Source organism: Heloderma suspectum, chromosome 7 (genome assembly GCF_057233095.1).
Source record: "Heloderma suspectum isolate Gila_16-S chromosome 7, 16-S_ref, whole genome shotgun sequence".
In the NCBI taxonomy this organism is placed as follows: domain Eukaryota; kingdom Metazoa; phylum Chordata; class Lepidosauria; order Squamata; family Helodermatidae; genus Heloderma; species Heloderma suspectum.
The window spans coordinates 56,275,199-56,298,610 of NC_139464.1; the positions used below are offsets into that span (position 1 = coordinate 56,275,199).

Sequence of the window (23,412 nt, forward strand, 5' to 3'; positions counted from 1 at the left end):
AGGGTGACTCAAAGTGGTTTCTGTTCCAGTACTGGGTCTGAAGTTAGACTGACGGGGAGCATTACTGTGCACCTACCATTCTCCTGATGGGTAGAAAGTAATACCTGACTGGCAGAATGTGTGTATACTCAAAATTAACCTGATCCAGGCATACTTGCACTGGAAAAGGATAACAAATATTATCCATATGTTTTACAACAACCAGGGCTCTTTCCCACGTAGTTCGAGAATTCTGCCTGCATCATATTGTAGGTAGTTGGGGGGGGGGGGAGGAATGTGCACACGTTCTTCCATCTTCTACCCACCCCCTCCACTTTCTTAGGAATCAGCTAGGTCAATTCATCTGGCCAGATAAGACTGACCTTTATGTTGAAGCTCTCCTAAATAATGGGCTTAATTCATGAACATGAGTAATTGGATTGACTTCTACTAGCAGAGTATCATATTCATGGTGAATATTGTGATGCAGAGGTTGAGAACTTGAACGCATCTCTTTGGTACTCAGCTGACACTTCTATTTAACCTTGGCTTTAATCTATTATGCTCAGAATAATAATAAAAAATGTAACTGGACAGAAGCTCATCTGAAGCTACCTCAATACAATGGGAGAATTTAATTAAAAAGATATTAAGCCCTTCCTTTACTACCAGAACTTGTATCTTCTGTTCAGCTACGCACTTGACTGTTCAAGAAGAAGGTCCTTCTCAATCTCGTTCCCTTAAATTTAAAATAAGATGGGCAAATGCAACAGGGTTCACATCAGCATTATTTCTGCATCACAGCTTCCTTACCTACGTTGTTGAATTCCAGCTTCTGTTGCTGCTATTCTTGCATCCAGTTGCTTTTCAGTCTTTGGGGATGAAATCCCTACCATCCATCAAGACTGGGGTCATCAAATTCCTGAAAAAGTTACACAGGCTTTTCATGTGCATTTATATAGAAAGTGGATAGAAAAAATCTACGAGTTTAGGAATATCGTTTTCATCCATATATAAAAGTTTTCTTTCTGTCTCTGAAACGAGAAAATGATGACTGCCTTGCTCCCTTTCCTCACCTCCAGACCATGCCAACTCCAGTAGAAATAAGAAGAGAGATGGCAAGGTGGCCACCTGAATTTTTCTTAGCATCCCTTTGTGCATGTAGAATTCTATAGTAGGCAAAGAAGAAAAGTGAGGCAACTCTGGGCATTGGACATTGTTTTTCCCTAGCTGCTTCTCCCCTGACTCCTGAGAGCTTCAAGCCCGGCGCAAGAAGAAAGGGAGGTTGAGGGCCCTTCCTCCAAACAGCTCCCTCACACAGATACACCCTACAGACAGAGTGGACATACTTAACTTGTTTATTGATGCATTTAACCTGAATAACCATGTAGTAGTTGTAACATAATGATAGGCTAACATCCTAATGGTATCTTTTTAGGGGATGCTACATAATATGAAAACCAATTGAAGTTCTTTTAAACCAAGTATGGTTCTCATTTGTATACAGTACAGCCCCATTTGTAACCTTGGGGAAAATCTCAAATTCTTGAATAAGTAAGTGTGCTCTTGGTATGGAGACATAGTCAATGTAATTGGGTAACATTTGTAATGGAGGCTTGAATGATTGGAGTTCCTGAACAATACATAGCAACATTAAGATTTGAATGTGAAGTGCTGATTATTATTTTTTACTTTCTGCAGTATGTGGAACAGTATCAGTTGGAGAAGAAGAAGAAGAAGGTGAAACAGGCTGGATTGAAGGAGCTGCAATCCTCCTGTCTGTTGTTTGTGTGGTGTTAGTCACAGCTTTCAATGACTGGAGTAAAGAGAAACAATTTAGGGGGTTGCAAAGCCGCATTGAACAAGAACAGAAGTTTACTGTCATCAGGGGTGGCCAAGTCATCCAGATTCCTATAGCTGACATAGTTGTTGGCGATATTGCACAAGTAAAATATGGTAAATATACCCAATTGTTTTATTGACATCTCTGCTAACTTATTGTGTTATATTAAAAGCAGCTTTTGGCTTTTTAGGTGACCTTTTACCAGCAGATGGTGTACTTATACAAGGAAATGACCTCAAAATTGATGAAAGCTCACTGACTGGAGAATCTGATCATGTTAAGAAAATGTTGGATCGCGATCCTATGTTGCTCTCAGGTGGGTGATCAAATGATAGCCAAGACTTGAGCATGAGGTATTTTGGAAACTGGACAAAGTTTCCTACTTCTAGAACTAGGTTATGTGAAACATTGTCTTCCCAGGTGACGGTGTGCTAAAATCTAGTCCTCTTATGTATTATGTATTATGCTTTTAACCTCCTTGAGACCAAAAAGATGGGTCTTAACAACAGGTAGGATTTCAGACATACAAACATCCTTTAATGTGATTAGTTTAAGCATGTGTGGATAGCTGCAGTGGTTCTACTTCTCATAAGATTAAACAGTTCTCATAGTCGTTTTATTAGAAACTGGGAATATTGATGGAGTGGTCTTCTGAATTTTTGCCTTTGTAGCCAGTATGCATTAGTTAGCTGTTTAACTCAGCAGTGAAATAAAAAATAAAATTGCTCAAAGATGGATTTATGCGGTAAAAACTACAGAAGTACTGTAAAATACTCCAGTCTACATACTTCAGTTGTATGAATAACTGTCTATTGCCTTGCACTGAACTTCACTGACTATGCAGATTATGCTAATATTTAATTGTAAGTTGCTTTTGAGCATATAATTTACTACCATATTTAGTAGAATGGCACTTCCATGAATAGCAACTTAACAAGAGGAATCTGCAACAAAACATTGCAATGTATTCTTACCTCCTGATAGGAGGGTGCCAGCCAATTGTGCCCTTCTCCAGTAGGCCATTCCATCTATCCAAGTTTTCCTTTTCTTTCTCAGCTGAAATTCAGTATTTAGTGGCTGCTGAGCACACTTAATCCTCACTGAGCTGTTTCTGGGAGTTTTTGCCCCTTAGGTTTCCGTGTCCTATAGATCTCTGTTGTTGTTGTTGTTGTTCTACTTTTAGAAATGTAGGGGTTCCTGTGAGTATATTGATACCTCTTGTTTCTAAGCAGCTCTATTTTGGTTTTATTTCTGTTGGCACTTACTACCTGAGTTTGCTGTTAGAGGGAGTCTTGAAACTATATGTAGCTACATATTGTCCTGTGTCATGGCATAATTTTTGCAAACCATAAGAAATAGAATGGATCCCAATGGAACACCACCCTTAGTGATCTAATTCTAGTTAGGGCTTGTCTGTATGCATCACAGTGGCTATGCAGGAGTTTTTCATAGCCTTAGATTTCTAGTATTTGACTAGAAACTCACTTTTGCTCCAAATGTTTCTATTTATTTTATTTATAAAAAGATATAAGACTTATTGCGATAATTATATGTTAGCTTGTGAAAAAGTAGTATTTAATTGTGGGAATGCTGACATCTTAATAAAGGGCAAAGGGCTTTATGGGGCTGCGAGGCTCAGATCCCTCTGGAAGTCACTTTAATATGTTAACCCAGCAGGGCTGCACTGTTGTGTTAACTGTAGAAATTCATTTTTGCTACAATTTTAATGGTGTGCTCAACTCATTTGGTTAGTCCTCTCAGCTCTGCACACAATAGTACTCTACTTTTTCTGACTTCTGTTAACCATTCCCCTTTCTCTGAACTCACAGCACATACTGTGTCTGCACCACTACAGGTACACAACCCATCTATTTTCCCACTCATAGGTCTCTGCGTACCATGTTACCAAGTCATTTTTCTTCACCCAGGAGTGCAGTTTGCTCTTCCTGTGCTACCAGTTTGTCCAGAACCCCATCTATCTCCCCCTTTCTCTGTACATAATCTGTTCTTCCACTCTTCTTTCAGTATTTGCTCCATTTCTTCCATCTTTTCTCACCCCTTATGTCTAATCCACTGTGCACCAGCACACAAGGTTTTCAGTTCCCTCAGTATATGAACTGCTGGGAAATCTGGCACAGGTAGCATGGCTGGCAGGCTACAGTCAGCTGGTTAAAATAGGCTTCATCTCCATAATGCACCTCTGAATCCAGGAAGCAGAGGACTATACACAGTCATAATGATTGATACTCTCCCATCCTTATGAATTCCAAGGCCATTTTGAGCTTGGATGGGCCTCTGCTGTTTCCACAAAAGTCAGAAAGGGCTACAAACAAAGGGTTATTTGGAGTTTACTCAAGGTGCTACAACCAGCCTGTGAGCTCTTATGTTTGCAGATTTGCCTTTTTGCTGCTCCTAGGCTCTGGGACTCTCTGCCAAGGGAGGTTAGGTTGGCCCCACTCTGTGTTGTCCCTTTGCCAGCAGGCAAAGACGTTTTATTCAGGCAGGCCTTTGGCATATAAACTGGTCTGTTGCTGAAAGGGAGGTTAATTAGCTGGTGCTGTTTATTTATTGTATTGTGTTTTTATGTGTTTTTTATTTAAGTTTATCTTTTAATTAAGACCTTGCTTTTAATCTGGATTTTATTGTTAGCTGCCTTGAGCACCATTTTTTGGTAGAAAGGCAGGAGATGGATCGATAGATCTATCTATCTAATAAATGCTTGCCCTCTCAGCTAAGAAACTTGTAGCTGAGCAGATTCAGGACTATCTTTTTGTTTTTTCCAGACAGGATTTGATTTATTCCCCCAGCACATATGACCAGTCAGGATATCAAGGGAGTTGTCTTCTGAAACCATTACTAGCTGGAATATAAAAGGGCATTTATGATTTTCTTTCATAGAATCATAGAATAGTAGGGTTGGAGGGGGCCTACAAGGCCATCAAGTCCAACCCCCTTTTAGAAGATACTTCAGCAGGAATCCCAAACAGCCCTTTGAACAGCCCCCATCTCTCAAATAGGAAAAAAAAGTTGAATAGTTCCAGATCACATTCTTGAAAGAATGTGGTCAGGAAGTATATGTACATACACTTGATTTTCCTCCCCAGGTGTTTCTTTTTAATGGGGCTCCCACAAAAAGATATTCTAGCACATTATCACTGTCAACGTGCATAGAGTATTTTATAGCATTTGAACCTCAAAAGTTACCAAAGCAATTATGACCTGATATTAAGTTATAGTTACCTTGAAGAAAGCTCTGTTGTGTCCAGTTCAGTCTAGAAATATTGTGTGCAAGGTATGGGATGGATAATACTGTGCTTACAGGGATGGGTGCGCACACACCCAATTTATACCATATAGTACATTGGTGGGCATGCAATCAAGCCAGCACCCAACCATATATAGTTTGCTTATTTTGGATGAACATGTGAATCTGCCTTAACTATAACACATGAGTTTAGGCATGGATACTGATTCTATAATACCCCCAACCCCAGAACTCGATTGACTGCAACACCGAGCACTGTTATTGCACCCTGTTTTCAAGGTCTGCTGAACATCATTATTTCTGTCATTAAGGCTCATATTGCAGACCCACACTGCATCTAAACAAAGCATAACCACCAAAACAGAAACACTGATATCCAAGATTAGAGCTGGGTTTTACTTATTGTATTCTTTAGTGTCCTCCTTGGACATTTGATTACCTCGTGTGCAGTGACCAGGACTAGCTATCAAATGGAACTCTGTGAGAATGCAAAAGAGGGAGGTCCTAGATGAGCCACCCTCTCTGCTGTCCTTCTCCCAGGAACAGATGGAAGCTGAAAGCGCTAAAACAGTGCAGGTGTATGTCGATCTCATCTGCTGCCAATCCCTCATTATCGAGCTGCCAGAAGATTTTCTAGGCCTAGCACGGTAATCCTGGATCTGCATAAATCCTTGAACAGGGCCAGCTTCTGCTCTGTTCTGTGCCCAAGCTGGAAAGTCAACTGAGTCTAGTGTACAGTGCAGGCTTATTACCAGTTCAGCAACCTTTTTTCTAGGGGGGCAGGGGGAAAGGAGATAGTGTGAAACTCAATAAGCTCCTATCCTATCCCAAAAGTATAGAATGCTTTATGTACATTTTTACAGTGTTGTGTTAGACAATCCTATCATTGAAGAGTTTCTTAGCACACTTAAAATTAATCTCGCTAGAGACGTTTGCCCATATACAAGGTGGATCTGTCCTTCTGCAGTGGTAGGAAAGAACAGTTCTGGTGACCCATACTATGAAAGTATTGTACTTGTGGCTGTCTCTGTAATTTAAAATAAACTCCAGTTCTGATAGGATGCTGTTAAAGGCCTCTGTGCCGTGACTGGGATACGAGCCATGAGCAAAGCACTTCTCTTACATGTACTGGCTCCCAGTTCATGACCAGCTAGTGTACATGTGTCACATGCAAGTAATTACAGCTTTGGGAAGTGCACCCAAAAAATCTTTTAAATTAGTGGGTTCAAATCTTGTTTGGCCATGAAGGCCAGTCACCTATCCCTGAGCCACTACTGCAGTCATGTAGGAATACTGTGTGCAAGCATGCTGCATGTGTCCAGTATAAGGAACAAACATTGCACACATGAGGTGTGAAGGCTCTCTTCCACCCCCTTCCCCACAGCTTACCTTTCCAGTGTCTGCCCTCCAATGTGACTTTCTCTCAACTATTCTTACATATGAGAAGGAGCCTGGATGGGGATTAAATGATTGGGATGGGGCTGCAAGAATGCAAAGGCCAGGTGTTCTGTACTTGTGCTCCCCATTACTCTTAACATTGCATGTCTTTCTCCCCCACCCCCAATTATGCAAAAGCATGTTAAAACATGAAGATTGCCACCATCTGTTTAATTTGGCTCTTGCCTCACTGGCTTGTTAGGCTAAAATTGAGATAGCCTTACGTATGCTGCCCTGAGAGCCTTGTGCAAAGGTAACTTTGAGAAGGGGATACAAATGTAATTACTTTTGGGCATTTACCAAGTGGATGCTAGAAACTGAATCTTGCACATCATCTGCATAATGGATGACCACCATCTAGAAGTTGGCAGGTGCATGATCTTCAAATAGGTACTGTTTTACAAAATGGTTGTGAATTGGCTCGAACTCTCTTGGGTATTTTAAAATCCTTTCCCTGTTTATATTTTCTGAACAGCCTTTATTGATCAAACCATGATGCATACTGTAAAAATAACTTTAATTGTGGAGGAATTGTGAAATTGCAGCAAGTTTTTCCACTATAAACTGTAGCAAAATTCACAAATATGCATACTTTTGCATTTCAGGTACACATGTAATGGAAGGTTCTGGAAGAATGGTAGTTACTGCTATAGGTATAAACTCACAAACTGGAATTATCTTTACTCTTCTTGGTGCTGGAGCTGATGATGATGAAGAAAAGAAGGAAAAAGAGAAGAAGGACAAGAAAAGTAAGCACATAAAAGTTTAGAAACATGAAAATATTTGGACAGTCCTTTGAGGCATGTTTTGCAGCTAGCTTGCCTTTTATAGAAAGTCTCCATGTGTTGTTGTTGGTAATGCAAAATGACTATATGGAAAACAGGCTCCCCACTTCAGCTGTCCAAGATAACTTTGAAAATGGAATCATAACTCTTCTGTCTCAATTATTTTGAGTTAATTTTCCAGACCAGCTTGAGCTGACAGTTTAGTAGCTACTTAAATACAATCAGTTTTATCTCAAGTGCTCTTAACAATATCACACGGATAAGATGTGTTGTGTGAGGTCTAACAGATAATAGGAAACTCAACAGAATATAGTATGCAAGAGGGAGCAGCCTAAGGAATAAACCCTGAAAGACGTTTCCTATCTGTGAAGTAGGACCATATCATTCTGGGTAAACATACCTGGGATCTTTGACGTGGTTCAGATTTTTGCTGAATATTAAATATTAAGCTTTTACCAAGAGTCCACAAATCTTGGTAGCCAGCCAAAACTTGTGCTTGCTGTAACCCTGCCTTCCCTAGAGAGGGAGGAGAAGGATTTTATTCCATATTGTGCTGAGCTCAAGGCCCAGCATGACTAAGGAGGATGAGCCCCTGTTCCCCTCCCTAGCTGTGATCTGGGGAGGAGGTTGGGGGCTTGTTTCACTAAGTCTCAAGAACAAAGTAGTGACGTTTCTTTCTGCTTTCATATGTCTCCAAAGTGAGTGCAAGGGGAGGGAGAAACTTGTCTTCTCCTAGGCTCATGAGAATTGGAGTAACTTCCACTAGCCCTATGCACTTGAATTTATGGCACAAAAAACTTGACTAATCTTGCTCTTCCAGGATGTAAGCTAGTAGCAACAGCATTGTTCGTTTTAACTTAATAGATGCAACATTGGAGTGAGAACATGAGGAGGATTAGAGGTTTGTACACTCATGACTGTATTTAGTCTGTCTGGGTAAACCAGTTAAGAGAGCAGCTGAAGCATTCCATTTGAAGAATGCATAAGAAGAGCTTTCCTGTGTCTGTCTGTCTGTCTCCTCTCTCCCGTTACTCATGTGAAACCAATTGCCTTCTAGCTTCTTCTATGAGTCCCCCCCAAAACACTTGAACATCCTTACAACATTAGAATAAGCCTGTAATGCTTTAAACAGTGAATTAAGCCTAAGCATTTAATATGTGATCTAAAGCACACATTAGATTGGTATGTAGCTCTGAAGTCCAGAAAAGTATTACACTAGACTGTTCTGAACTGCTCTGAAAGAGCTTTGTGGAGCTTGATCTAGCACAGCAATACGTACATAGACATATTACAAGAGAAATTATAAACGGTAATTCTCCATGTTGTTAATACAACAGTGCCCTTTAGCTTAAGTATAGATAAAAAGATAATGAACAGAAGATCTCATTACCCAAATCTAAGGTGGCTTTTGAACCTGTATTTCTAAATCTATTGCTGTCTTTTGTTTGCAGGTAAAAAACAAGATGGTGCTATTGAAAATCGTAACAAAGGTAAGAAACAGTACTTATTTTGTTAACTTTGATTTTTGAATACACTATGTTTGGTGTAACATTCAAGCAAAACTTCTGCTTCACATTTTGAAACTATATCATACATAATCTTAGTCATAGATCTAAAAGATGTGACTTGTTCTCACAATCTAATGTTAGGACACTAATGTGGATGAACAGCATATACTCTTGAGTATAGTTAAGAGTGAGTATAGACCACAGGCTCATGTGCTCTCTCCCCTTCCCCACATATTCCTTATTAGAAGTGATCCCTCCCCCCCACCATAACTGTACTAAAATGTTTATTCAGCACCAATAGTAACTGGTGTTAAAGCCAACCAGGACACCTGTTAAATCTGGAGTTGTAGCTAGTGTTCCAAGCTGCTAATGGCACTAAAATATGGTAAGGTGATGGAGAATGTGATTCTGTGGCCTGTTCCCAGTCTCTTAACCATCGTTTTAGAGCGTGTATGTATCATTTGATACTCTGGATGTTTATTCCCATGTTCTGTGAGGGTATGACATTGTTTCTATAAACACAGAACTGCTTCTGAAAATGGTAGTCTGCGCGCACACGCACACACACACACACACACACACACACACACGGTGTGCTTATGCCATGATGTTGTGCTTTTTTCCAATGATACTCTATTTCATTGGTGGCAGGGAAATAATGTTCTGTCAAGGTGCTTGTAAATTTCAGCAGCCCCATGTTTATCATAACTTGGAGCTATGCTCTATTAAATATGTGTTCCCCTTAAAGCTAGTTATTTCTCATTTATTTAGGAGCCAAGTTGTAAGGAGTGACTAAGGTCTAGGGGTCCACCAATTTTGGCTTGGCTTTATCATCATCCTTTATGTTTGCCACCAACTCCTCTCCAGCTTCACTCCATCAATCCCCTGGGCCCCATGGAATACACAGATAACTGAGAAGGGCAATGAGTGATGTCTGCTGTCTTTATGCTAGACTTCTGCAGAAGGCAATGAGAATGCAGTTCGTGTTAAAATCCCAGCAGGAAAGAAGAGAACATCCCTTCCCTCTTGAATTCTCTGAACTGCAGAAAACTTGGAGGAAAGAGTGGGTGTCGCTCTGCCTTTGCATTTGACTTTTACAGAGGGCCAAGCAAACAGCATTCCTTAGGGGTTTCTGCAGTTCACAGGAGATGGGATCTTTGTGCTAGAGAAGCAGAACAGGGGCAGACATGAAATGGGAGGCACTTCTTGCTGGTGAGTGGATTTGTCTGCTGACATCCAACTTACTACTGAGCAGACATGATATATGCTCTAGAGATTTGCCACACAGTTAGTCTTGATACTTAAATTAATTGATTAAACCTGGTTTCTCAAATTGATTGCCAATGTAGGTGGCCTTATTGCTGCTGATATCCAATAAATCTCAGCAAATAAACTTGTTACTTTGAGGTTTACTCTAGAATTGGTGGTGGGGTGTATAGGGGGTAGGGGTTTGTCCTGGATTTTTAGGAAACAGCTTATTTTGCTTTATTTGAATTGCTTAGAAGACTATTAAGAAGCTATTAAGCTTAAGCTATTAAGTAATTGCTAACCCACTTCTTACACAATATAAAATTTTTTATTATGAAATACAACTGCCAAATGTTTAATGATAAATATTTAAGAATTTGAAAACGAGAATAAGTAAAAAGTAGTAATTGTATTAAAGGGAAGACACATGCAAGTTCACAATGACCTGCACATCACACTAAGCCACAGGTTATTCCACTGGTTATTATTCCAGGTCCAGTTTTGAGTAAGGAGTTACCTTCTCAAGGGTATGATTCAGAATTTATCTTATATAGCCTGAAAGGTGTATGTATAGGGTTTTTTTATATGTTTTTTAAAGAAACATTTAATATCAATAAGTTAATGTAGCTTGTGAGCCCTAATCTATGGGTCAGTAGATAATATTAGTTTATTATACAAAAGGTATAAGTATGTGCTGATTTTTAGAATGAGAGAATTTTTTATTGGAGGCTTACCAGGCCTGTGTAACTGTCCTGTGTGGGCTGTAGCAGTCTCAGCAATAGGGCTGACCACAAGGCCACGTATTAAACCAGGTCAGTGTTCCAGCAGACAGGTTTCAGTTCCAGGCAGTTCAGGCAAAGGCAGAAATGATAAAAGTAACAGGCACAGGGTCAAAGCACAGGCAGTTAGTCCGGTATATGGAGTCAGGCAAAGCAGGAGTGGCCCAACCGGCAAAGGGTCAAACCACAGGCAAACACAGTTAAGCAGTCAGATACATACACAATCCAGTGGCAGAGTGAAGCAGGAGTCCAAGATCTGTAAAACAGACGTTCAATCCCAAGGCGGGGTCAGAAGGGATGACTAGTGAGACATTGTTTTCAGCAACTAGCAAGCTCTGGCTGAAGGCTTTTAGCCACAAAGGCTGCTGAGCCCCACCCGGGCTCAGCTGCTGTCCATTAGAGCTCTCTGGTCAGAGCCCTACTCAAGAGGAGTCACTTTCTCCAGAGGAGACTGCCTTTGTAAGTGAGCACTGCTTCTTACAGGAGGCCTACTAGCTTGTCACTTAAGGCGACAATGCTGCTGGGGAGTTGCTCTGCCTCTGCACCAGAGTCAGAGTCCTGTCCCTGTGACAGGGAAGGACCTGCAGCAGTCTTCTCCAAAGGCCCAGGCTCCTCCTGGTCTGGTGCCAGTGACTGATCTAGTGTGCCCTTGGTTTCTGGAGGCTCTAGTTCTTCCTCTAAGGAGGATTCCTCTAGTGAGCACATGACAGTACCTGTCAAATGAATAGCCTATTCAAATTTGAATGGGAACCTTGCTACTTAGAATGAGATCTTTTCTTTTTAAGCTATTAGGACTAGAAGTCTAAGAACAAGAATGTTTAGGGAATACTATTCCTTCTTAAGCTAGTAAAATATAGGGATTCTTAGCAACATTTAACAAGAAATGTTTTTATTTTACTTTATGCAAGTTATATTTTGATGTTATGCGTTGAGAATACATTTCTAATAAAAAAGCTCAAATAATTTTTGATGGTACAAAATGTACTTTTGTACTTTTTGTACTTTTTTGGTACAAAACCAAAATTGAATCTGCCTAGAACACTTTTTGGTGTGTGTTTTGGTTGAAGTATGATAATTAGCTATAGTTAACTGGCAGCCAAAAGCTTCCTAAATACTTGAACTATAGTTTCAAAACAGTTGGTGAATGTCAAGTCTCTAACAGGGTTGTTTATGTATTTGGGTTTTTGTAAACTTAGCAAAAGCTCAGGATGGTGCTGCCATGGAAATGCAGCCCCTGAAGAGTGAAGATGGTGCTGATGGAGACGACAAAAAAAGAAACAATATGCCCAAGAAAGAGAAATCCGTTCTGCAAGGAAAACTCACCAAGTTAGCAGTTCAGATTGGCAAAGCAGGTATGCCTTTTTCATTTTTATGGTCCTGAATGGAATAAAATGAGTTGAAATGGCTATTTTTTAATTGTGGATTGCCACTACTATGCTAGAGAGAATACAACTGTCTAGTTAGAGTAAATCTATAATGCTTATTTGATTGACAATGATAAGCTAATGGTGTTAAAAGTGATTGTCAAATATCACCATTTTAGTTGGTGCACATAATGGTTCTATAATTAAAGTGGATGTTGCAGCAATAACTGTTAGCACCTTAACTTCAGTTATGTTTTATTTAAATTCTTATATCCTCTCTTTTTTCACAAACTGAATTCAAGATGGCTTACATAAGAGCACATCATACAATAAGTAAAAAATAGAGTAGAATATATCTTGTCCCTCGCATCTGGGAAAGTACCACTGGACCCACAGTAGTCTGTCCTCTCTTTGTTTTGGCATTTGATCTTTTCCTTCTACCCTCTGGTTTGTTTGTTCCTCTGGTTCTTCCTATGAGATGTGTAAGTTCTGTTTCCTCTTCAGTGTCCTTCATTAGTTGCATAAATAGCTGTTGTGCTCATTGTTAGTAACAATTGTTTGAGAATTGGATAAAATACTAAAGTGCCCTGCTGGATCAGACCAAAGACCTATCTAGTCCAGCATCCTGTTTCCCGCAGTGATCGACCTGATGCCTATGCGGGAGCTCAAAAGCAAGACATGAGGGCAACAGCATCTCCATCTCATGTTCCCCAGCAACTGATACTCAGAGGCATATACTACCTCTGTTACTGGGGGTAGTATATAGCCATCATGACTTTGGTAGCCATTGAGAAATTCCTCCATGAATTGGTCTAATCTTCCTTTAAAACCATCAGCATTGGTGGACATCACCACATCTTGTGGTAGCAAATTCCATATGTTAACTATGTGTTGTGTGAAGAAGTACTTCTTTTTGATTGCTCTGATCTCCCACCATCCAGCTCTATTAGATGGCTCCGGTATCATATGAGAGAAAGACAAAGTTCTCCACTTTCTCCACACCATACATGATTTTATGCTCCTCAATCATGTCCTGATTATTCACTTTTCCTTTAAAACAGCCTTCTCCAAACTGGTGCCCTCCAGACATTTTGGACTATAACTTACATCAGCCCCAGCCAGTAAGCAGTGACTGTGGGAGTTGTAGTCCAAAATACCTCAAGGGCACCAGGTTGGGGAAGGCAGCTTTAAATTTAAAATCCTCAAACATTGTAATAGGGGAGTTCCCCTGATCACTTTGGCTGCCCTTTTCCACACCTTTTCTAGCTCTACAATATCTTTTTTGAGCTATAGCATCCAGAACTGTATTCAAAATGGGGTTATGTCCTAGGTTTGCATACAGGCATTATGATATTAACTTTTGTTATTGATCCGTAAAATGGGATTTGCCTTTTTTATAGCTGCCATACACTGGGTTATGTTTTCATTGAGCTATCCACTAGCAACCCAAAATCTTTTTCCTGGTCAGTCATCATCAACTCAGACCTCATCAGTGTAGATTTGGTTAGGATTTTTCCCCACTTTACGCATACTGTGACCTGCATTTACCATTTTTATTGCCCATTCACCCAATCTGGAGATATCCTTTTGGATCTCTTCAAAAATTTTACCACCCTGAATAATTTGGTGTCATTAGCAAACTTGGGCACCTCACTACTCACTTCTAAGCCCAGATCATTCATGAAGTTAAAAAGTACCAGTCCTGATACAAATCCTTGGGGAATTTGTCAAGCATTCAGTTGTAAATATTTAATCAAACAAGGCTTTGAAATAGATACTTGAGACTTATTTTTAGAGTATATCTGTAAAATAAAGGATTAACTGGTTCTCTTCTCTTCATAAAAGGATTGCTGATGTCTGCAGTCACAGTCATCATTCTTGTATTATATTTTGTAATTGATACCTTCTGGGTCCAGCAACGTCCTTGGCTTGCTGAATGCACACCAATATATATTCAATACTTCGTGAAGTTCTTCATCATTGGTGTCACTGTCCTGGTTGTGGCAGTTCCAGAGGGTCTTCCACTTGCAGTCACTATCTCACTGGCTTACTCTGTAAAGGTATGTGGGAGAAATGTATGCTTCTGTATGCTACTACATTACATGCCATAGATGCTTCATGTGGAACTAATTACCTAGGGAGGTGGTAGGCTCTCCCATACTGGAAGCATTCAAGATGAGGCTGGACAGCCATCTGTCAGGGATGCTTTGACTTGGATTCCTGCATTGAGCAGGAGGTTGGGCTCGATGGTCTTATAGGCCCCTTCCGACCCTACTGTTCTGTGACACTATGTTCCTATGATTCTATGTTCATAGACATTTTTCCTAAGCAAACTGCACTTCCGTGAAATCTGTATTAAGAGTTAACTGTGAATGCCTTGTTCTGAATGTGCTTAAAAGCCATAACCTATGTTTACAAACAAGCAGCATTTGTAAAGTGTAAAGACATTAAATCAGGGGTGGGGAGCCTTATTCCTGCTAAGGGCCACATTCCCTTGGGGATAGTCTGTTGGGCTACATGTCAGCAATACCACACACTTTCTTCCATCATCCATCCATCCTTGCACACTCCTACCCTAATCCATTATCTTTCTCACATTTGTGATTGTCACAAGTGTGCATCCCATCCATCCATCCATCCTCTGATTCTCTTTTTTCACCCACCCACCCCCATATCCATTTACCCATGCACACACAGCCCGTTCGTATTTAGAGACCACCTGATCATAAGAAGTTCTCCAGCAGGATCATGCCCCCTCACAAGAAAAAGAAACCAGAAATGATTGCTTCAGGAGTTGATTTCCCTTAAGTCCACCACTTTTGTGCCTCTACCCTCCTTTAGTCACAAACTTCACCCCCCCCCCCCATCCCCTGTGAGTTTTCACCATAGCCTTCTCAGTGGTGGAATGTGGTGAAGAGTTAAAAGAGAGCAGGTTTGGGTAGCCTTGAAAGGTTTTCAGAAATCCTATTCCTCGAGAAGCAGAACACAAAAGGAAGCTGCAGTGAGACAGGAGGAGGTGGGGGAGCAATAGAAAGGGAAAATGCATCCAAGAGGACCAGGCGGAGCACAGGAACACGAGACGTAGCATGAGCAGAAGGGAAAAACACAGTGGTGGAGGGAGCATGGCTGGGGAGAGGGGGTGGGACCTAGGAGTAGAAAGTGCAGGTTGGACAAGAAGGCGCCACAGATTACATCCAGCCCAGAGGCCTGTGGTTCCCCAATTCTGCATTAAATGTAACTTCTTTCTAAGCACTGGAAATCCTGTTCCCTGTTAAATTGCAATAGCTTACAGGAAATACTTTCTGCTGCTTGATGTTATGCTTGTCTGGGATTTATTTATTTATTACATTTCTATACCACCCAATATCCAAAGCTCTCTAGGCAGTTTACAGAAATGTAGGGCAGCATCCGCTGGGGTATAGCTGCTAATGTAAATTGCATTGTGCTAGCATAAACTACTCTAGCGCAACAGCATTAGCTGGCACACCGATTTCCCCAGGTAACTGGCATACTGCTAGCTAATGCTATTGCCATTGCACTAGAGTAGTTTACACTAGGGTAACGTAATTTACATTAGTGGCTGCACCCTGTTAGATACTGCCCCAACTCTAAAATACAACATGATAAAACATAATATAAATCCTTTAAAAGTTTTAAACAGAATAAAATCAGAGTAAAAACCACAGGGAAAAATATAAAAATTATGGCTCTAACTTGAAGCGTAGATATGATAATTCCATTGTGTCTTTTTCTAGGAAGCTCAACTTGGGGATACACGTAAATCATGAAAATGGCTTAATACTGTTCAGACTGAGTTTGTTTATCTTTTTATAGAAAATGATGAAAGATAATAACTTGGTCAGACATCTGGATGCTTGTGAAACAATGGGAAATGCAACAGCCATTTGCTCAGATAAAACAGGAACACTGACAATGAACAGAATGACAGTAGTCCAGGCTTACATAAGTGAAAAACATTATAAAAAAATTCCAGAGCCACAGGCTATTCCTGAGAAAACTTTGTCATACCTTGTAACAGGAATCTCTGTTAATTCTGCTTATACTTCCAAAATCTTGGTAAGTATACACTGGAAAAAATATGCCTTAAAGTTGAACAGATGTGGCATGTTTAAGCCCAAGTTAAACATTTTAACATCCCATTGGTTTCAGAGGCAGTAAGTAAGCACATGTTTAACATCTTTCCCTTTGAAATCAGTGAGTCCTCAATGTGCTTAACTTTAGCTGGGTCTTTTAAATTCTACATGTCCTATGAAATCATTTTAAAATGTATGTTCTAATCAAGTAATATATGCATATTACTGAAATGTTATTAAGCTGATGGGGGAACCTTACTGTAACTAATGGTAATAATATTGGACTGAGCTTTCTTGGTTAGATAATTCATTGAAAAGTGGCTTTTAAAATGTAAAACTACTAGCTGTGCTCTTTAGAGTTATAATGTATTTTGAGTTTCATACAATTGTAATATGTTTCCTAGAACATAATAAAGCTTGGTTCTGGCTAAAGCAGCAACAGTGGATACTCTAACTGTGCCTTGGCTTAATTCATGGCTTGATACGCTATTCACCTATTGAGAGATGCAAACTAATGTAGATTATTCTTTCCAGGAGCCACAAAGTCTCACGTGTCATTTTTAGAGATTCTGATTTTTAGAACCTGAAAGGACAAGGGAGCTTGTGTTGCTGTGACTGGCAAAAGTTGTGAAATATGCAAGAACTGCCTTAATTGATTCACCAAGCCAAACATCAGCCATGCTTGGTTACCTACTGAGTGCTCAACTATGCTTCTGTTTTTGCAGTCCCAGGTAGGCAGCAAAAACAAGTTTATTGAGCAAGTGATGGGCATGGTTAGTAAATTAAGTTTGGCTTGGTGTATCACATTATGCAGACCTGCACAATTGCAAACCAGCAGTTTTACTTATTCATGGACATGTTTACAAATGGCAATACCCTATAACAAAATCACTTTTCTGGGTCTCCGGTGGTGGTGGTGGTGGTGGGTGCTGGGGGAGACCTCTTTATGCAAATTCTGAAGAATGCCCAAGCTTGAAGGCAAATTGCTCTTATTAAAAAATCCTCTTGTGCATTTAACAACATTCTATTGAATGTACTTCGTTTAACTTTTGTTAAGTTCCCTGGTAATTGCATGTTCTTTGAGAAGATGTATAAGCTAAAATGAATGTCTAACTTCAGCATATAACTTGTAAATCTTCAATTTATGGTTTGGAGATGATAAATTAAAGCTTATTTGCTTGAATGGAAGCAAATTGCTTCTCAAGGATTATTCTGTCTTTCAGTCTCCAGAAAAGGAAGGTGGTCTGCCCCGCCATGTTGGTAATAAAACTGAATGTGCCTTGCTGGGACTGCTTCTGGATTTGAAACGAGATTATCAAGATGTTAGAAATGAAATACCAGAAGAGGCACTCTACAAAGTCTACACATTCAATTCTGTTAGAAAATCTATGAGTACTGTGTTAAAGAACTCTGATGGCAGTTTCCGGATATTCAGCAAGGGTGCCTCGGAGATAGTACTTAAAAAGCAAGTTAGCTTTTGTACTTGTGCTCTCTATCACATAACAGTTTGATTTGATTCCTGAAATGGTACCTGGCATTTAAACACTGTGTTTCTTATTTTTTCTCAGTAGTTCTTAGAACTTGCTAATTTAGAAACCTTTCCCACAAGGGGTTTGTATCGGCATTATAACATGTCTGTATTTAGAATGGATGCTTCATTGATGAAGCTGAACAAGTCTTTCGTGAATACAAGTGATAGAATCCAATGGGGTGCTTACATTTCTGCTGATTCCCTTATGCCCCGCAAATTCCCATCCACAAGTGGGACCCACCACTTGTGGAATGAAGATTTCGTACTTCCGGGGCAACCGGAAATGAGTGAAAACACTCATTTCTGGAATGGGGCAGGTCAACGGAGCTCACATAAGGGAGCTTTGCCAACCTCTGTCAATCAAGAAACGAGTGTTTCCACTCATTTCAGGGCTTCCTTTGGGAAGCACTAAATCTCTGTTGTGCAAGCAGTGGGTCCCATTTGTGCATCAGAATTGGTGGGATCCCCCACTTGCACAACAGAATCAGTGGGGCGCAAGAGAATCAGCAGAGGTTGGATCCTGCCCACTGTTGTCTCTTGTATAATGTAATGCAGTGACTACTTATTGCTAGATTAGCTATATAATATTTTTAACTAAGCTACTTAATCATGGAAATAGCTAAGTCTTCACTGGTCTTTTCCCCCCTAACAGTTCACATTATCCTCCTATTGAATGAATATAACCAAGCTAAATACATTCTCTTCATGCTTTTTAAATGCAGAACTAGGTTCTTAGTGAGGTGTATACAGTTGAGCTTGATTTGGTTGAAAGACTTTTTATGTAGCAGTGGTCTCCGAACTTTCAGTTCAAATTATTGTAGTGTGTACTTGGAGAGTCGTAGAATTCTCTTAGTTTATTGCAAGCAATATGGGAAAACATATGCCAATTCAGCTCCTGAACAGTCCTCTTATTACGACATCTTGTTTTGTGGAGACATGTAATGTTAGCTACAGGCATGAAATTCTTGTACAGATATGAAAATACATTTTGAAGACCTGCTCAGTACTTGTCCTGTAATAAAAGTCTGACAAACAATGCCAGGACTATAGCACCCCTTTTGGGAATGGACCTGAGCAAAAACATTTCCCACTTAGGGTGCATCTGAGTTACCTTCATTCCTCCCAGGCTGCATCATGCTGGCAAAGGGCTGGTGGGGAGTAGACTCCTCCAAGATGTTCCTAGAACATGGTAGGGACCCATAAGCCATGCTGTATAATGAATCCTACAGTACCCATTTCTGTGTCTTCCCTGGCCTTCCCCACCCTCCTACCATCATCAAGCACCAGCACAAAGAAGTTCCCATACTGGGGAGTGGAGTGGGAGGGAAGCTGCTGTTGCTTTCTCAGAGTGAAATAATTTTGTGTGATGGGAGGTGTGTATATTTAAGTGCCATGAGACTTGGGAAGACTCCATGCTAATCCTTGAGAAAAATGCCTTTGATCCAGAGGAATTTCATTGGGTGTTCTGAATCTTGAAGTTTATTATATTTTGTTTTCAGGTGCTTCAAGATACTAAGTGCGAATGGTGAACCAAAAGTATTCAGACCAAGGGACCGTGATGATATTGTAAAAACTGTGATTGAACCTATGGCCTCAGAGGGACTCAGAACCATATGTCTGGCGTTCAGAGACTTCCCAGCTGGAGAACCTGAGCCAGAATGGGACAATGAAAATGACATTGTCACTGGTCTTACATGCATTGCTGTTGTAGGCATTGAAGATCCTGTGAGGCATGAGGTAGGGAAAAACGCTTCCTTCAAGTGTACCTTTGAACATTCATTGCCTAAACTCACCAGTCTTTTCTGGGGTGTCTGCTAAACTTGACTTTTAGAAGAAATGTAAGCATACCAAGACTTTGTTGCTTTGCCTTTACAGTTAATGTTTAGATGATACCCAAGACCTAATGTGCCCTGGCTAAAGATCAGTTCTCATTTTCAGGTTGATTTAAGCTCTTGTCTTCAAGGCCTTTCTGTGAATGAACAATGACTACTACAAATAGTGTCATTTTTAGGGAAGCATCACACACCATGATGTTGTGAGGAGTGACGTGGGTGTTCGCATCCCTTTGGGAAAGTTCCTTTATCTGTGCTCCAGTGTAATAGATATTGACATTGGAAGACAGCTTTTTTTTACAGTATTAAAACGTTTATAATGGACTGGAGAAATGTTCAGCATACAAGGCATACAATACACATTTAACCTAAAATTATTAAATGTTTGCAGAAAGAAATACTTTGTTCCTTTCCCTCTGAACTAATCTAAGGCCTAGTTCTCTCAAGCACCAGATGAGGTAGTAAACCTTGAGTTCCCACGAGCAGTGTGAAGCAGTTGGTTGATGCAAGTTTACTTATCACATCTGCCTATGAGAATTAGGCCTTGTCTCAATATTGCAATAAACTTTTTGTGCATCAGCTGAACAGTAACCTTGGGTCCCCCTCTGTTTTTGCCTAAGCCTCTTCTAAAAGTGAGTCATCTAAACATTTATAAATGTGTTTAATGAGTTGACTCTCCCCTAATAAGCTATAGGAACACTAGTTAAACTAATAGTTACAGATGTCCGCTGGATACACATCTGTAAACTAAAACATACGTACGTTTACTTGATATTATCTGCATTTTATCCCTAGTAACATAAAGATGCAAATTGATTCATAGAACTGTTAAGTCCTACTATGTTAACTGAAATACAATTTTAGAGGGGGAGAAATATAATTTTTGTGGGAACCTCTGAGTTGTGAATTTTAAAAAATACTTGAGCATTTCCTTGTTGAACACTGCAATAGCAAGACTCTTATATAAACAGTTCTTTTTCTTCTTAGGTACCAGATGCAATTAGAAAATGCCAGCGTGCTGGTATAACTGTACGTATGGTTACTGGTGATAATATTAACACTGCCCGTGCTATTGCTTTAAAATGTGGCATTTTGCATCCTGGTGAGGACTTCTTATGCCTAGAAGGCAAAGAATTCAATAGAAGAATACGTAATGAAAAAGGAGAGGTGAGTCTGGTTAATTAATAAATATTTTGATTTTGATTGTGAAAATCTTAGTTATGAAACCAGGAAGGATAAAAATCAATGCTTTATAAAAAATAATAATTAAAAATCAGATTTAAAAAAATTAAATCTTTTGTTTTATTTTATTTTTTTAATCATCGGTAAAATACTATATTTGTATCTCATTTAAAAAATAATGTAGTTACAATTAAGTGTAATCACAAACATGCTAAACCTACACTCATTGTCTGATTACACTGAATTAATGGCTCTGTCCCATTCGTATTGAGTTACCTACCAACCCAAGTAGGTATTCATTTCACTTCTTCCTCTCATAAAAATAGCTCTGCCTAGCCTAACTACCAGCTTTTGCTTTTTGAAAGTTCTGGGCTTTGTCATAGTTCAGTGGTAGAGCATCTGCTCTCCTTTCAGAATGTTCGAGGTTCAGTCCCTGCCATCTTCAGGTGGGGCTAGGAAAGAATCCTGCCTGAATCCCTAGAGAGTCAGTCTAGGGACTGTCTTGCCAGTCAGTGTTGAAAGTACTGAACTAGACGGACCGGTGGTCTGACTCCGTGTAAGGCAGCGTCCTGTGTCTCTCTGAATATAAAGCCCTATGTGCAAAGACACAGGCTATGCTTCTGGGATATTGGGCTGGACCAAGCAAGGGAGGCAGAGTGGAAATGAACTGGAAAAAAGCAAGACATTGTTGTACAGACAAAGCTTCAAGTTCCTATATCCTTCCGTATTTCTGTCTCAGAAAACTGTCATGTCTTCTGGGTATGAGAGAGACCCTGTCCTGGAATATACCCTCCTTGATGTTGTAAAATGCTGTACTAACATGTTTTAGTGATCAGATTTGCACCTTGTTTAAGAAATATGTGAAGAATTATCGGTAGGAAACTGGATTTAAATTAGGGTTTTCTCTTGGTGATTTAAATTGCTTTGATTTAAATCAATCCATCCTGCATGACACTAAACTAAATTATCTTTACAGATAGAACAGGAGCGAATAGACAAAATTTGGCCAAAACTCCGTGTGCTTGCAAGATCTTCCCCCACTGACAAACACACCCTGGTAAAAGGTAAATAAGCACTCTTTTTCTAACAGACATTAACGAAACAAACGTTTCCTAGAAAATACTGGGCCAAGCATATATTTAGTGTCTGGATATGAATTTTTAGGAACAGGAGACCGTATCTTGTAATATAACATGAAATATTGGGGTTAGACCAACTTCAAGTAGCTCATAGTTTTCAGTTACACATTAGTATTTTGATGCTAATACAAATATTTGTGCTTTCATTTTAGGTATAATAGACAGCACTGTTTCAGAACAGAGGCAAGTTGTAGCAGTGACTGGTGATGGTACTAATGATGGCCCAGCACTGAAAAAAGCAGATGTTGGCTTTGCTATGGTGAGGGGTTTAGCTGCTGTCATCACTGTTTTCAATAAGTACTGTTGTTTTAAAGTGAACTGTCATCTTGGGTTGTGACGATCATTTAGATTATACTGAAGATTTAACAAATCTAGCTCACACACAGCAGTGGCAAGAATAGCACTAAATGCAACTTCCTCTGTTTCCAGTCCACCCTATTCACAGATAACCATGGGAGAACTGCCCAGCTAAAGATGAGAGTCTTAAGTCGAATGTCCATATCAGAATAAAAAAATTTTTGTATGCAAGACTAAACAGGGCTGCTGTTAATTTCTAAGATGCTCAATGTTAGCTGCTCAGATAGAAATATATCTTGAACCTTTGACATATAGTGTTGCAGTTTTTTCTGGGAGAAAACATGGTGAAATATTTCTGCAGTTTCTTGCCAATTAATCTGAAATCATGTGCAAGTATCTAGAACTATTAATGTGGAGAGGGCACAAGAAACTAAGTTATGGAAGTATTATTCTGGTAATAGACTAACTGTTAAAACAGGTGAGACTCGTGGACTGTGAAAAGCAATTAACCATAGTAGAGCTTTCTGACAAACATAACAAATGGATTGGGGGGGGGGGGTGTAGGGAATTCGAAGAAAACCTTGGAGAGAGAAACTTTGTTGCAATCGTTTTAAACTAAAGTGCGGTGACTCGTGAGATGTTACTGTGGTTCATGCTAAATTGATACTCCTTTTGAGTACCTAATTCTAAGATCAGGTTTCTTCTCCTTACTTTTCCTTGTTGCAGTGGAATTGTGACACCGCAACTAAGATGAGTGTTTTATCTCTGTAGCATTTGGTGTCAGGTAGATCACTTACGTGACACTGAACCTTTCATGCTTCTACGTATTTTTTTTCCCTAATGTGGAGTCCATAACATTGATGCTTTTTCCAAAGAGTACAAACCAGTCAGTCTAGCTACATTTGTATCAGGCCGAGTTGTAGATACCTCCCATACCACTCTCATGTAGCATTTTAAAGTCACAACTTCCTATTTAGCTGGGTCCAACTAGAGAAAAAACACAAATTGCTGTGTTGCTGCGTATAGATATCTAGAACATGCTTTCTGCTCTCAACAAAAACACTGGCAGCTTTTCAGGTTGCGTAGATGTAATCATTTAACATCAGTAGTTGACTCCTTTTCTTGTCAG

General features: G+C 39.8%; 1 protein-coding gene across 7 annotated transcripts in view; it reads left to right on the forward strand.

The window, feature by feature from the left end:
- ATP2B1 (ATPase plasma membrane Ca2+ transporting 1) overlaps positions 1 to 23,412 on the forward strand; it is an 89,682-nt gene that overhangs the window by 52,247 nt on the left and 14,023 nt on the right. For all 7 annotated transcript variants that reach the window (XM_084810302.1, XM_084810300.1, XM_084810306.1 and 4 more), the window contains 12 exons: positions 1,681 to 1,935; positions 2,013 to 2,138; positions 7,130 to 7,273; positions 8,761 to 8,799; positions 12,041 to 12,196; positions 14,054 to 14,268; positions 16,043 to 16,285; positions 17,526 to 17,767; positions 19,333 to 19,570; positions 20,653 to 20,832; positions 21,824 to 21,911; positions 22,139 to 22,245. In XM_084810302.1, coding sequence (XP_084666428.1) covers positions 1,681 to 1,935; positions 2,013 to 2,138; positions 7,130 to 7,273; positions 8,761 to 8,799; positions 12,041 to 12,196; positions 14,054 to 14,268; positions 16,043 to 16,285; positions 17,526 to 17,767; positions 19,333 to 19,570; positions 20,653 to 20,832; positions 21,824 to 21,911; positions 22,139 to 22,245 — 2,033 coding nt within the window. The remainder of the gene's footprint in view (positions 1 to 1,680; positions 1,936 to 2,012; positions 2,139 to 7,129; positions 7,274 to 8,760; positions 8,800 to 12,040; positions 12,197 to 14,053; positions 14,269 to 16,042; positions 16,286 to 17,525; positions 17,768 to 19,332; positions 19,571 to 20,652; positions 20,833 to 21,823; positions 21,912 to 22,138; positions 22,246 to 23,412) is intronic.